The following is a 14,561-nucleotide window of genomic DNA, read 5'->3' as shown; positions in this document are numbered from 1 at the left end:
CCACCTGTAAAACATCATATACAAATTTTCTTTATATGCTGTTGACATTGTCATTTTATAATTTTGAGACCACAATTTTTGCCATTTCTCAAGATCAATCCCATATCCAACTGGTGACAGATTGAAGATTGGTCTTACTGCTTCCAAAGGGGATTTAAGAGAAGTTAAATAGGATAATGGCTGTGAGGTTAATTTGTGAATGGAGGAAGGGAAGAGCCGGAAGAGTAGAGACTCATTCACAATTAATTGAGAACATTGTGCTGGCTCCTCCATTCAGTCCCGAGGAGGAGAAGGATTTGAGTTAATGGTTCATGCCATTAAAAGGAGGAAGAGGAGGAGGAGGAGGAGGAGGATAGTATACTGTAAGATGATATGCAACATGCAGTAGGAAAACATCAGAGAGAATCAAAGATCTGGATGACAACATGCATCTTGCACAATTGGCAACATTAAAACATTGAAGAAGCCTGATTGTTCTATAACTAGGAGGCCCAATCAAGATGCCTGGGTCAGGGTTTCAATAACCACTTCCTCAGATGTTGCCAACATTGCCATAGAGGATCTCAAATGTTTGGTAGTTACTGACTTCTAGTTCTAAATACTTTGAATATTTCACTACCTCCCCAAGTTCTGTTACATATTGTTTTGAATTTCCTAGCCCCAAGAGACCAGAAACAAGCCTCCCTTCCACTGTCTTTCTCCTTCCTTCCTTCCTTCCTTCCTTCCTTCCTTCCTTCCTTCCTTCCTTCCTTCCTTCCTTCCTTCCATACTTACTTACTTACTTACGTACTTACTTACTTCCTAAAATAGACTAATTAAAAGCAATAAGCAGGGCAAAAAGAGGTGCATGGGGAATAAGTATAAGATGAAACTTTCATCTAAAAGTAGACCAACAAAGTGTTCCAACTTAACCCAGTATCCTGGCAGCAACAGAATAGCAGCAGAAGAGATGGATGGATGGATGGATGGATGGATGGATGGATGGATGATGGGAAATGGATAGATGGATAACAATAGCACTTAGACTTGTATACCACTTCACAGTGCTTTTACAGCCCTCTCTAAGCAGTTTACAGAGTCAGCCTGATGCTCCCAACAATCTGGGTCCTCATTTTACCAACCTCGGAAGGATAGAAGGTGGAGTCAACCTTGAGCTGGTCAGGATTTAACGGCATTCTATGCCACTATGCCACTATAGCTCTTGGTTGGTTGGATGGATGGATGGATGGATGGATGGATGGATGGAGAGAGAGAGAGAGAGACAGAGAGAGAGAGAGAGAGAGAGACAGAGAGAGAGACAGATAGATGATAGATAGATAGATAGATAGATAGATAGATAGATAGATAGATAGATAGATAGATAGATAGAATGGATAGAGAGAGAGACAGAGACAGAGATAGATACAGATAGATGATAGATAGGATGGATGGAGAGAGAGAACAGAGCAGAGATGATACAGAGACAGAGATAGATGATAGATAGAAGATACAGATACAGATACAGATAGATAGATAGATAGATAGATAGATAGATAGATAGATAGATAGATAGATGGATAGAAGCAGAGACAGAGACAGAGATAGATAGATAGATAGATAGATGGATGAGAGAGAGACGAGCAGAGATAGATAGATAGATAGATACAGATAGATAGATATAGATAGATAGATAGATAATAGATAGATAGATAGATATAGATATGATAAAGAGAGAGAAAGAGAGAGATAGACAGACAGATATTGGCTCATGAAAAATCTTATTCAATACTAGGGTGGCACACAGTCTGTCCCAATGATTGCTGCAAAGTCGTCAGTAGAAATTAAACATTTTGGAATGGGACCTTATAGGAATTCTAACTTTATTCATTCATCTGTTTGCTTCCTTGTGAACGAGCAGGCTGTTGCTTGGATATAATTCTGCCTTGGCATCTTCTGCCTGCCTACAAAGGAAAACAACTAAGCAAACCTGGATAGCTCCAGCCATAGTTTGTTCAGTTTTATGTGCAACCTGATTACTCAGCCTTGCTCTTGGCTCATGGTGCTTTCTTGGCTTAGGATTTGTTAGGAGGGAAACAAGCCAGAGTTCCCAGTACGTACATAAAACTAAATAAACCATGGACAGAACTGTCTGGGTTTATTTAACCACTCCCCTTTATTTAGCCATTGGGAACAACCAAGCAGCTCAGCATTATAAACCAGAATTTAACACGCCATCTGACTAAGAGCATAAGATAAGACTGTTCTTAGGCAAAAAAAAAATCAGCTGGTTGTTTTTGCATGCAGCCATACAGAGAGCTTTCAGTCCTTATCAGAAGTCCTATATTTTCTATTATTATTTTTCCTGTGACTTATCTAGAAGCTACCAGGTAATTCTGAATATTGGATTCTTCCCAAGGATCTAGGTTAGTTACAGATGTGATTGTAATATACTTTTCCAGATCTTTTAATTTAGGATTATTGTAGCTATCTATGGAGATTCTGAGTCCTCCAGGTCATGGTTGTCCCAAAGGTGCTTTTTCAAGACAAAACTGGACTTTCTGGTTTTTCTTTGAAGAGGTTTCACTTCTCATGCAATTTGCATTCTTTTTGAGAGTCGTTGAGGCCACTTGGAGGGTTTATCTGTGTCCCCAGGGTCACCTGAACAGTACAAATCTGTGCAGACCCTTCTTGGAATTGTTGAGAGGACAGTGTTGTAGACTGGAGATACCTCACCATGTGTTGAGACAGGGCCATTCAACATAGATGGCCTCTTTGACCCCTCTTTCAAACCAGTGGTCCTGCAAATGACCAGCTCTCTGCAAGGAGCATAAATCCTTCCGTTCCCCATCATTCAGTCACAGCTGAAGAAGCTTCTTGGATGAGAAGCAAAACATCTTAAGAGAAAAACTAGGAAGTCCAATTGCCTCTTGAAAATAGCTCCTTTGTGACGATTATTGTAGCTGTTGTTAGGTGTGAGTAATCTACAATGGGACTACTTCCTTCTTTTCAATAACTGTTACATCAGACATGCTGTGAATGAGAAGCCTGTCTGTCTGGGTCTTAAAGTCCCATAAGATCTTAACCCACTCATTATTATTGTTATGGTTGGTCACCAGATGTTTAGGCTGCATTTGGCGTTTTCCTCCATCTATTGAGTCCTTTCCAAGGACCTGCGATTTTATTTTTTTGCAGATATTATTTTTTGATGGTGTCAAAAGTAACGTTGGAAAACGTAAGCTGTCTTTTGCGATTGACCAATGGTGATTTTGTCAACTCTTGATGGTGTTCAAGTGGTGCTTTAAATGTTTTGGGCGCATTATTTTTATTAACCAAAAGCTATTAAAAAATAAACCTCAGCATGTTACTGCAATCTAAGCCAGATACTTTTTTTTTGTAATCCTTAAGTGCTTGCTTGTTTTTTAAGAACAGGAAAAGGAAGACAAGAGATTTGTTGGGGGGGGGGGTGCAGAGGAGAAAGGAGGGAAAGATTGATAGCACATAAATTTTTGCACACACAAAAAAAGTCTCATGGCTTAAAAAACACATAACTCACTCTAATACAGAGGAAGAGGAAGAGAAAGAAATACCTGAAACAGTAAACCATTAAAAAATAGAAATAGAAATAGAATAACCGAGTTGGAAGGGACCTTGGAGGTCTTCTAGTCCAACCCCCTGCTTAGGTGTAGGAAACCCTACACCACTTCAGACAAAGGGTTATCCAACATCTTTTTAAAAACTCCCAGTGTTGGAGCATTAACAGCTTCTGGAGGCAAGTTATTCCACTGATTAATTGTTCTAACTGTCAGGAAATTTCTCCTTAGCTCTAAGTTGCTTCTCTCCTTGATTAGTTTCCACCCGTTGCTTCTTGTCCTGCCTTTAAGGTGCTTTGGAGAAGAAAGAACAAGGGTTGGCTGACATGAGTTATGAAACCCATCTCTTGGTTGGTTCCCTCAGATCCACATTTCACCTTTTCGGTTCTTTTTTTTTGATGCGCTATGTCGCTCTGCCTTTGATCTACACACACTCTGCATACCCATTGAGAGAGGGAGGTCCAGGCTTATGGAGTGAATCATTGAAAATTGCTGAAGGTATCAGGTTTTCTTTCAACTGCAATAGAATTCCTTGTTTCGGCCTTACCCTTTGGAACCCCTGATAAAGGTTCAGAGTAATCAGAAGTATTTGGGTCATCTTGAGCTACAAATTTCCGAGAGTCAGTCACTTTAGGTTTCCAGGAACCAATCAAGATAAACTGTTCTTGCAATTAACTTTTAGACTTGATGGCAGTGTTGTTGTTGTTGTTGTTGTTGTTGTTGTTGTTGTTGTTATTATTATTATTATTATTATTATTATTATTATTATTATTATTACCTTTATTGTCAGAGTACAACATGTGTGCAATGAGATTGGCTGAGCCTCCCTTCGTGTACCCCACACACACACACAACTCACAGTGAGGACAGAAGTCCCTAACCCAGTCCCAATATTATTACACTATGTGACTTTGTTGCACAACACAACGGCCCCGCAGGTCTATCCTACTATGTTGACATGAAGTTATTTTCCGTTCAGAAGTCTGACAGCCCACAGGTAGAAACTGTTCTTCAGCCTGTTGGTGCGGCTGGCTATGCTTCTCTATCTCCTACCCGATGGTAGGAGAGTGAAGCAGTGCTGACCTGGGTGTGAGTCGTCCCTGAGAATGTTCCTCACTGTTCTCAGGCAGCGAGCCCTAGTGAGGCCATCTAGTGGCATCAGGGAACAGCCCACGATATTTTGTGCTGTGCTCACCACCCTCTGTAATGTCTTTCTATCCGTGGCTGTCAAGCCAGCATACCACACTGTAATGCAATATGGGAAGACGCTTTCTATTGTGGACCAGTAAAAGAACCAGTAAAATCAGTCATTGTGTGTGATTGTGTGACTGTATCTGAAGACCATCTGCTGGAAACTAGATGGTCTACTGAGTTGGCTATCAGAAGAACAGATGCTGGACTATAGGGACTAGGGGTCTAATCCAGTAAGTATAAAGCCCTACTTATGTTCTTGTATTCTAAGTAGAAGGGAAGATGGGTTTTCTTGTATTAATCTATGAAGACAAACCTCCTTTTTTTTCTAGAACATATTTTACTTTTCTTTCTTTTTTCTTGTTTATCTTTCCATTCCCTTCAACTTCAGAATCCCTCCATCATTTCAGACCAGGGAAGCTCTGGGGGAACTCAAAATCTTCAATGACTATGATTGAGAATTACTGATCTATGGTAAACCAATATTGTCGGGTAAGGATTGATATTTACCAGTGACTTCGCTTATGGATTGCAAATTAGTCTCTAAATACCCCTTTGAATGCTAATTTTTAGCCCTAATTATAGGCAGCCTTAATAATTATACCCTATTTCATTGTTATAATTATCCCCAGTTCACGGCAAGAGTCTTTCCTTTGCATTTTGTAAGTGTGATTCCAAAGCCGTTAGCATGATAAACAAGTATTAAAGCTACATGGTAATTAGTTGCATACTCATTTACATTTGAATTGTGTACACTTGGGGAGAAAATAACATGAAAAGATTTCAGGAGCCCTCAGAGCCACAAGAGAAGCTTCCGGAGCAGAGGAGAAGAGAGTTGCGTTGACGGGGTGGAAAAACCATAAATGCAGCAGGGTGTTTTACTAAAATGGCATAACGCCTCCCTGTTAAAATTTGTGATCTGGTAAGATTTGGTTGAATCATGTCCTCATGGGAAGGAACATCAAGTGATCAGTGCTTGCAGTTCGATCACAATTGTAGATCCCAGACTATTATTCTATATATTATTCTTTTGGAGGGTAATGTCTATTACCTCATTTATTCCAGGAGTAGCAAGTTATGTTTTCACTGAAATCTCTTCTCATCTTCTTAAGTAGGGCTTTGGACCTCTGCCTCCACATAGTATCCTAAGTGCAGCACTTAATCTTTACTCTGAGCCAGCCCCAAACCAGCTATTACTGGACGTTGTTTGTGTCCATTAGATAATAGGAATATTTTCCCAGATGATAGAAATGCTTTTCCAGTATTTCCTTTTTCTCTTTAAAGGAGATCAGTGATATTAAGGTTTCTTTTATATGCAAGATGTGATTTATCATCGTTTTTCACCCTTGGGACTGATGCCGTATCCCCATGATGGTTGGGTGGAAGATAGATAGGTAGATAGATAGATAGATAAATGGATGGATGGATGGATGGATGGATGGATGGATAGATAGATAGATAGATAGATAGATAGATAGATAGATAGATAGATAGATAGATAGATAGAAGATAAATTGATGGATGGATGGATAGATAGATAGATAGATAGATAGATAGATAGATAGATAGAAGATAAATAGATGGTGGGTGGGTGGGTGGGTGAATGGATGGATAGATGGATGGATGGATGGATAGATAGATGATAGATAGATAGATAGATAGATAGATAGATAGATAGATAGATAGATAGATAGATAGATAGGTGGGTGGGTGGATGGATGATGGATAGAGATAGACAGGCAGGCAGGCATGCAAACAGACACCGGTAGATAGATAGATACCAGTAAATAAAATCTGAATTTTGATCACATGACCCTGGGGATGCTGCAATGGTCATAAATGTGAAAACTGGTCCCTTTTTTCAGTGTTGGCGTACCTTCGAACTGTCACTAAATGAATGATTGTAAGTCAAGGACTATCTCCCTATAATTCTGCACAAGTGTCCCAGTAGCATTTTGTTGGATCAAAATGCCACCGTATAATATTAAGGGATTTTTTAAACAAGTTTTGCATGGATTCCAAAGCAATGGAACAGAATATAAGTCACCAGAATATAACACTGACAGCAAACCCCACTCCTTACTAGCACTGATGACGTTACCTAGTTAGGGTAATGAAATGTCTACAAGAAAACAAGAAAGCTCAGAGAGCTCCAAGGAGCACTCAATGGAACAGAATGTTCAGGCGCTTCGTACAATTTGATTGTTGAAGTTGGGCTTCAGGGGTGGGCTGCTGGGGGCTCGCAGGGGCTCGGGAGAGCCCCTAGCTAAGACTCTGCGGAGCTTAGGGAGCCTCCAATAACTTCAAAAGACAAGCAGCAAGGGAAAAGCTCTTAATAGGCTTAATTGAACTTCTGGGCATTCAGCCAAGAGCATTTCACACCTGGTAACAGTGTTGCAAGCTAGATAAACAATCCACTCAGCGCTTGCCGGGGAGAGCCATTGAGAAAATATGATAACATAGCCGGTAATACCCAAATAATAAGAATCATGTAACTCATCAGAAACTCCACTAAGACTCCAAGATCCCTCTCATGGTCACTGCTATTAAGCCTGGTTTCCCCCAGTCTTTTATTTAAGTATTAAATGCATGAAATAATAAACAACTTTTTGGTATATATCTTTTTTTTTTTTAGGTAATTAGGGCAAAAAAATGATGTTGAGTTGGCCACACCCATCCAGTCACCCACATGACCACCCAGCCATGCCCACCCAGCCAGTCATTAGGGCAGAGAGCCCCTTGCTAAAAATATTTGAAGCCCACCCCTGGCTGTGATCCAGGGGTGGGATTCTACCAGTTTGCACCTATTCGCTAGAACCAGTTGTTAACATTCTAAGCAGTTCGGAGAACCGGTTGTTAGAAGAAATTACTGGCCTAATCCTGTAAGGAAGGCAGGAAGGAAACATTCTGGTGTTGCTTACAGAAACTGCCTCTCCGTTAACCCTTATTACATTCTTGGCAGGACTAGACTTCCTTTCTCAGGAACGTCTCTGGAGTTTTTCCCCCCCTCCTTTGCTGGTACTTTGCTTGTGTGGAGTGACCATTCAAAGTTACAATGGCACTGAAAAAAGTGACTTATGACCATTTTTCACACTTAACAACTATTGCAACATCCCCACAGTCATGAGAGGCCAGACGAGGAGATGCATGCCTCGATGTGAGTGATGTTGAGTTGGCCGCACCCAGCCAATAACATGGCCACCAAGCCACACCCACCAACTAAGCCATGCCCACAGAACCAGTTGTTAAAAAATTTGAAGCCCACCCCTGGCTGTGATCCCACCCTCTGTAGTTCCTGCTCCTATTTTTGTTGTGGCTTTATTCACCTTGCACCCTTTTCCTGGTGCTTGGATTGTGTTATCTCATGTTATAATGTATCTTGAATTTATCTGCTGCCGAAGAGCTGAGCCTTGCTGAGCAGTCTAAAAGTATAAAACAGAAAGTGTGGCCAATGTAGAAGCTATAAATATCACAGAGGTGCAACTTGACTAATGGGAGACATTGTGCCCATCCTTAGAGTACAAGAAGAGTTGGTTGGAGTCACGTGTGAAAGACTTCCTTGGCTGGATTGCTTTTAAGGATGAAAGTGTCTGCAGAATTTGTGCCTTTTTTTGTGTGTTTATTGCAATGGGTTCAATGTTCCATTGATTGATTGATTGATTTTTTTTAAGTGTCCTGAATCCTTCTTGCGTGTCCACTTCCATCAGCACTCCTACTATGTCAGTGTCATACTTTCTCTCCATTATCCATTTAAGCAAGTGAGGTACTAATACCACTCTATAAAGCCTTAGTAAGACCACACCTAGAGTACTGCATCCAGTTTTGGTCACCACATTATAAAAAAAGATGTTGAGACTCTAGAAAAAGTGCAGAGAAGAGCAACCAGGATGATTAGGGGACTGGAGACTAAACCATATGAAGAACAGTTACAGGAACTGGGCATGGCTAGTCTAGTGAAGAGAAGGACCAGGGGAGACAGGATAGCAGTCCAATATTTGAGGGGCTGCCCCAGAGAGGAGGAGGGGGTCAAGCTATTTTCTAAAGCACCTGTAGCCAGACAGGGAATAATGGATAGAAACTGAACAAGGAGAGATTTAACCTGGAAATAAGGAGAAACTTTCTGACAGGGAGAACTATCAACCAAGGAACAGAAGTTGCCCTCGGAAGTTGTGGGAGCGCCATCACTTGTGACCTTCAAGAAGAGATTGGACTGCCATTTATCAGAAATGGTGTAGGGTCTTCTGCTTGGGCAGGAAGTTGGACTAGATGACCTACAAGGTCCCTTCCAACTCTGATTATCTGTTATCTGTTAAACCAGCAGCCCAGGAAACTTCAACGTGCGGAGAAACCCAATAAACAGAAATAATTCTGGCCATTCCATTTTCATTGTTTGGTGTATTTTTTTTGACTGCTTTGAATGACATGAAAATGCTCTAACACTGGAAGCTTTTAAGAAGAGACTGGACAGGAACTTGTCTGAAATGGTATAGGGCTGTGATGGTGAACCTATGGCATGTATGCCACAGGTGGCACACAGAGCCATTTGTGCGGGCACGTGAGCCCCGGGCAAACTTACCTCACTGCGCATGTGCGCACCTCCCAGCTGATTTTGGGGGCCTTTTTCGGCCTGCCAGAGGCTTGAGGGAAGCCTCTGCAGTTTTTGCAGGCCGAAAAATACCGTATTTGCCGGCGTATAAGACGACCCCCCCACCCGGTAACTAATCATCCAATATTTACACAGTGTATATGTTATTCTGTGTTGGTCAGCCAAACGATCCCAGCGGGGTCAGCGGAAACGCCCTCCAGAAATCCCCGGGGCTGCAGCGGCAGGGCGGAGTGCCAGGGGCCGTGGGAGGAGCAGGAAGGCGGGCAGCCTTCACATGGCCCTGCCTGGGGCGACAGGAGCGACCCACACTCTCGCTCCCCCAGTCGCTGCAGCCTCGGGCGGAGCGAGGCGGCGGGATTCGAACCTCATTCAGAGACGCGGTGAGGCTCTTGGTGGAAGTGACGCGGGGATCCAGGAAGCCAGAGGCGCCTTCGCTGCGTCCCACAAGCATCCGATAGCCGGCAGTGGATATACCGGCGTATAAGGCGACCCCCCACTTGGAGGCACGTTTTTCAGGGCAAAAAAGTCGTCTTATACGCCGGCAAATACGGTAGGCCCGTTTCATCACTTCCTGTATTTCCAGAAATACCGGAAGTGATGAAATGGGTCCATTTTTTGGCCTGCAAAAGCTGCAGAGGCTTCCCTCAAGCCTCTGGCAGGCCGAAAAAAGGCCTCAAATGGGCCAAAAATCAGCAGGGAGGCACAGTGAAGATAAGGGGGGTGGGGAATAGTGCTTGCATGCGTAGGGGGAGGGAGGCACACGCATAGCCTTCTGGGTGCTGGCACACATGTGCGCATGCACAATTTTTGGCACAGGATCCCAAAAAGGTTAGCCACCAGTGGCATAGGGTTTCCTGCCTAAGCAGAGGGTTGGACTAGAAGACCTCCAAAGTCCCTTCCCACTCTGTTGTTCTATTGGATATTGGCTATTGATTTGTCTGATTCAGTGGATCTTTTCAAATATTGGATTGTAGCTTGACCCAAAGGTGCTTTTTCAGGAGGCAATGGGACTTTCTTGTTTTTTTCTTTTGAAGACGTTTCACTTCTCATCCAAGAAGCTTCTTCAGCTCTGACTGGAAGGTGGGGAATGGAAGAATTTATACTCTTTTGGAGACAGCTGGTCATTTGCAGCCTTTTAGAGCAGGGGTCCCCAACCACCGGTCCGCGGACCGGTCCCGGTCCGTGGAACAAGCCCTACCGGGCCGCTGGCTTGCTGGGTGCCGCCATCTTGTTTTGATGAAAAAGTGCTTCTGGTGAGCTTTTCTGGGTAGAAAGCTCACCGGAAGCACTTTTCATCAAAACAAGATGGCGGCGCCAGCTGATGTCGGACCGGGCGCGCCATAAAAAGGTTGGGGATACCGGGCCGCGGCATAAAAAAGGTTGGGGATCACTGTTTTAGAGGGTCATTGGAGCACTTGGAGGTTTCTCTGTGTCCTCAGGATCACCCGAGTAGTGCAAATGGTCCCTGTAGTCTTGCAATTTTTTCACTGGAAATCCATTCCTACTCCTACACCATTCAGTTCACCCCAAATTGTATAGCTAAAAGATCTTGTCAGAGCTGAAGAAGCTTCTTGGATGAGAAGCGAAACCTCTTCAAGGAAAAAAAACCAAGAAAAGTCCAGTTGCCTCCTTGAAAAGCATCTTTGGGACAACCATGACCTGGGTGACTGAGAATCTCTACAGATTGTAGTTTGAGTGGGGGACTTGCATGCAATATGTATCCCCCCCACATTGGAGTGATCCAAATTTCCAACATGGTAGCTGTGATGTTGCAATTGTAGCTCTATATGTTTTTAAGTATATTAAATCTTAAATAATCGGGAAAGATTTGATTGCACAATTGTGGGACGTCTTTTTAAACCATTTTTTTTTCCTGGCCATATCTCGTGGAGACCTCTGTTTCCCCCTGTGGGGGCCCTGTCCACATTGCCACTATCCCAGACTTCTGCCTTCTTCCTTTTGTGATATTTTATCATCCTTTCTCTTTTCCCCCTGGCATTGCCTCCTTTCCCCAAATTGGTATGTAGGTACGACCACTAGGATTTCTAGTGGAGACTAGGATTTCTGCTGCTAAGCAAGGCAATCCCCATACTTATGACATGAACCGTGCAGTCCTTAAGCGAACCTGGCTTCCCCTATTGTGTTTGCCTGAACAGAGTTCAACAGGGAAGATTGCAAATGAGGATCACATGACGTGGGGATGCTTCAGCTGTGATAAATACCTGCCCACTGCCCAAATTCTGATCACGTGACCCCAAAGATGCTGCAATAGCCATAAGTGTGTGGACCAGTTGTAAATCCGTGCCATTGCAACGTTGACCAGCCACTAAATGAATGGCTGTAAGTCAAGGACCACCTGTATCCTTTTCCTTCTCTCCCCTTCCCTGTTTTTTTTTTCATCTGGTTCTAAATCCAAATTGCCTAGTTGTTTTTTTTGTCCTTTTCCAGTTTTGGGTGGTTGCTGGAGGGAAAGAAAAGGAGAATATTCTTGCACGTCTAAAAAGAGCCAATCTTCTAATGTCAGAAAACAGATCTGCTGAATGTCAGCTACACAGAAGGCCGCAGTGATGAAGCCTTCAGCCTGTCACCACCCAGAAACTTCAGAGTGAAACATCCCAAAGGCTGCCAACCAGAACTGCCCAATTCCCATGGCTGGGAAACAGTCTTGGCAGCGGCTGAAGAGAAAGTTTAGCGGGCCAAAATGTTTAAGTCTCTCCCACCACTCACCCCTGTTCCACAAATGCGCCAGCTATTTACTCTCCAAGCAGTCCTCTCATTGAAAAAGAAAAAAAAAAGGAGATTTTGGTCTACCTGGACTCATTTTTGGAGAATCAAACCCCCAATGTTTCTTGCAAGGAAATGCAAGGATGAGGATGGAGACTGTGGGAAAGATCAGCTAAAAGTGACTTTGAAAAGTAGATTGCGAATTTTTGTTTGGATTGCGAATTTCCGTTTCCATCATGAAGCCACTGGTAAAGAATCCCAGCTTGTAACCATCCTCGGGGTTGGCTAAAAAGATCTCCAAAATCTCTGGTGATTTCTCCATAAAGCAGCATGGCTGCAATGCTCAATATTTTGAACTGAAATAGGGGGAATTTCCTTCCAGCTTAACTTCATATCCTTCGGAGAAACAGCTTTCCCTTTCTCCATCTCCCAAGGGACACTGAGTTTCTTTTAACACCATTCTAACTTTCAACCATGTGTGCGTCTGCAGAAAAAAAAAGCATGCACATTCATTTTCCTTTTATTTCAATTATCATTGTTGTTGTTATTGGTTCGTTGCACAGTCAGCCAGATGTTCAGATTGGATTTGGTATTTTTGTCTACCTATTGAGTCCTTTCCAAAGATCTGAGATGATGATTATAATTTCTCCTCCTCCTCCTCCCCTCCTCCTGCTGTCCTCCTCCTCCTCCTCCTCCTCCTCCTCCTCCTCCTCCTCCTCCTCCTCCTCCTCCTCCTCCTCCTCCTCCTCCTCCTCTTCTTCTTCTTCTTCTTCTTCTTCTTCTTCTTCTTCTTCTTCTTCTTCTTCTTCTTCTTCTTCTTCTTCTTCTTCTCCTCCTCCTCCTCCTCCCCTCCTCCTTCTCTTCCTCCCCCTCCTCTTCCATTATTTCATGATCCCTGAGCCTATCTATAAAAGCATTTGGGATACTCTGCCAAGAGCAAGGCCTTTTTCTTAAGAGAAGGAATTAAAACTGGGAGGAAACAGTCCCTTTGAGAGAGAGAAAAGGGGAGGCTGGTTGTGTGCCTCTCTGCTATTCCATTGAAGTCTTTCTCTACTTATCTGGCTTCTATTGGCAACTTCATGGATGCGCGGGAGGGAGAGAAAAGGAGCCGTCCGGGGACAAAAGGGGGACAATGGAAGGAGGACGGGGAAATGAAAGGGGAAGGAAGGAAGGATCGGCCTTCCAACTTGGGGAACTTTCGGGGCTCCCCGGCCGTTGCCAGCCATTCTTTCTCTCCCGGGAGGGTGCCAAAAAGGCTCGGTTAATCCAAGCGAGGCGACGGGAGCCGGAGCTGTCCTCCGTTGGCCTCCCCCTCCCTTTCTCCTCCCAATTCGGTCCCTGTTCTTGCCAGGGGGAACGGAGCGGCTCGGAGCTGGAGCGGCTCTTCGGAGGCGGAGGCCAGCAAAGGGTCAACGGGAGTGGGAAAGCAGCCCAGAGGCCGCGGAGGCCGCCTCCAGCCGGGGGCGAGCTGCCCAACTCCCCTGGCCTGCGCAAAGAGGCGCCCCGCAAGAGCCACACACACCCCGCCTTCGGAGCGTCTGCAAAGAAGAGGCCGGGGGGCGGGATCGGATGGGCCCGCTTTGCCGGGGGTCTTTGCTCGGGGATCCGGCCTCTTGGTGGGATGACGCGGGGGAGGGCCAGAGGGCAGAGCCCCGCGTCTCTGCCTTGCTAAGCCGGACTCGAGCATCGCCTGCGCCCAGGCTTTGCCTTCCCACCCGCCGCCTCCCGCTTTCCCGAAGGTAAGCCCGGGGTGCGCGCCAAGCCAAAGGCAGGAAGCGGGGCGCCGGTTGTCCAGGCGCCGCGATCCGGCTGGCTGCTGGCGACTACCTGGCGAGAGGAGGAGGGGAAAGGAGGAGGAGGAGGAGGAGGGAGACGAAGAGTCCTCGGGCCAGCAGAGCTCGCGCGCCCTCGCCCAGCGCCGCCGCAACCGGTGCCTTGGCACTCAGATTGGCAAGAGTCTCTCCTCCTCCTCCACCCCCCGCTGAAAAGTTGCAAGGGAGGAGGGAGGGAGGGGAGAGGAGGAGGAGGAGAGGGAAGGACCAGGCCCCCGCTCCGCTCCGCTTTGCCTCCCTCCCTCCCTCCTTCCTTCGGGCTGGCAAGGGGGGGGGGGGTGACAACCCGAACTCCTGCCGCCGCTGCTGCTGCACTTCTGTTTGCCTTGGCAAATGGGAACGGAGGTTGGGTCGGGGCGCCCAGAAATGAAGAAGCGGAGCGGAGGAGACGGAAACAGCTTCGCTTGGGATTCGGAGCCGGTAGGTTTACATGTCAGAAGCGGGTGGAGGGAGAGGGGGGTTAGCAAGAGGACCGTGCAGGAGGAGAAGGAGGAGGAGGAGGAGGGTGTCGGAGAGATTGGGGAAATTGTGGGGGGAGGAGGGTTTGCTTTCAAGAGGCCGCAGGAGGAGGAGGAGGAGGAGGAGTGGCGGCGGGATGTGCCTTGCATGCGAGCTCTGTGGTGGAAGAGCCGTCCGGGT

General features: G+C 45.2%; 1 protein-coding gene across 15 annotated transcripts in view; it reads left to right on the top strand.

The window, feature by feature from the left end:
- SEMA6D (semaphorin 6D) overlaps positions 1–14,561 on the top strand; it is a 308,201-nt gene that overhangs the window by 220,225 nt on the left and 73,415 nt on the right. For 8 of the 15 annotated variants that reach the window (XM_087972708.1, XM_087972693.1, XM_087972705.1 and 5 more), the window contains exon 1: positions 14,210–14,342. The exons of 3 other annotated variants lie outside the window; for them this stretch is intronic. In XM_087972708.1, coding sequence (XP_087828834.1) covers positions 14,256–14,342 — 87 coding nt within the window. In that variant the 5' untranslated portion in view covers positions 14,210–14,255. Of the gene's footprint in view, positions 1–13,661; positions 13,830–14,176; positions 14,343–14,561 lie in introns of those variants that run through there. 4 more of the 15 variants (XM_087972697.1, XM_087972703.1, XM_087972709.1 and 1 more) reach the window with 4 other exon arrangements.

This window comes from Notechis scutatus, chromosome 11, assembly GCF_049901735.1.
Source record: "Notechis scutatus isolate UNSWTSFEM ecotype Mainland chromosome 11, rNotScu1.2, whole genome shotgun sequence".
Taxonomy (NCBI): Eukaryota; Metazoa; Chordata; class Lepidosauria; order Squamata; family Elapidae; genus Notechis; species Notechis scutatus.
The sequence above is the reverse complement of the archived record's forward strand: the minus strand, read 5'-3'. Positions and strand labels throughout refer to the sequence as shown.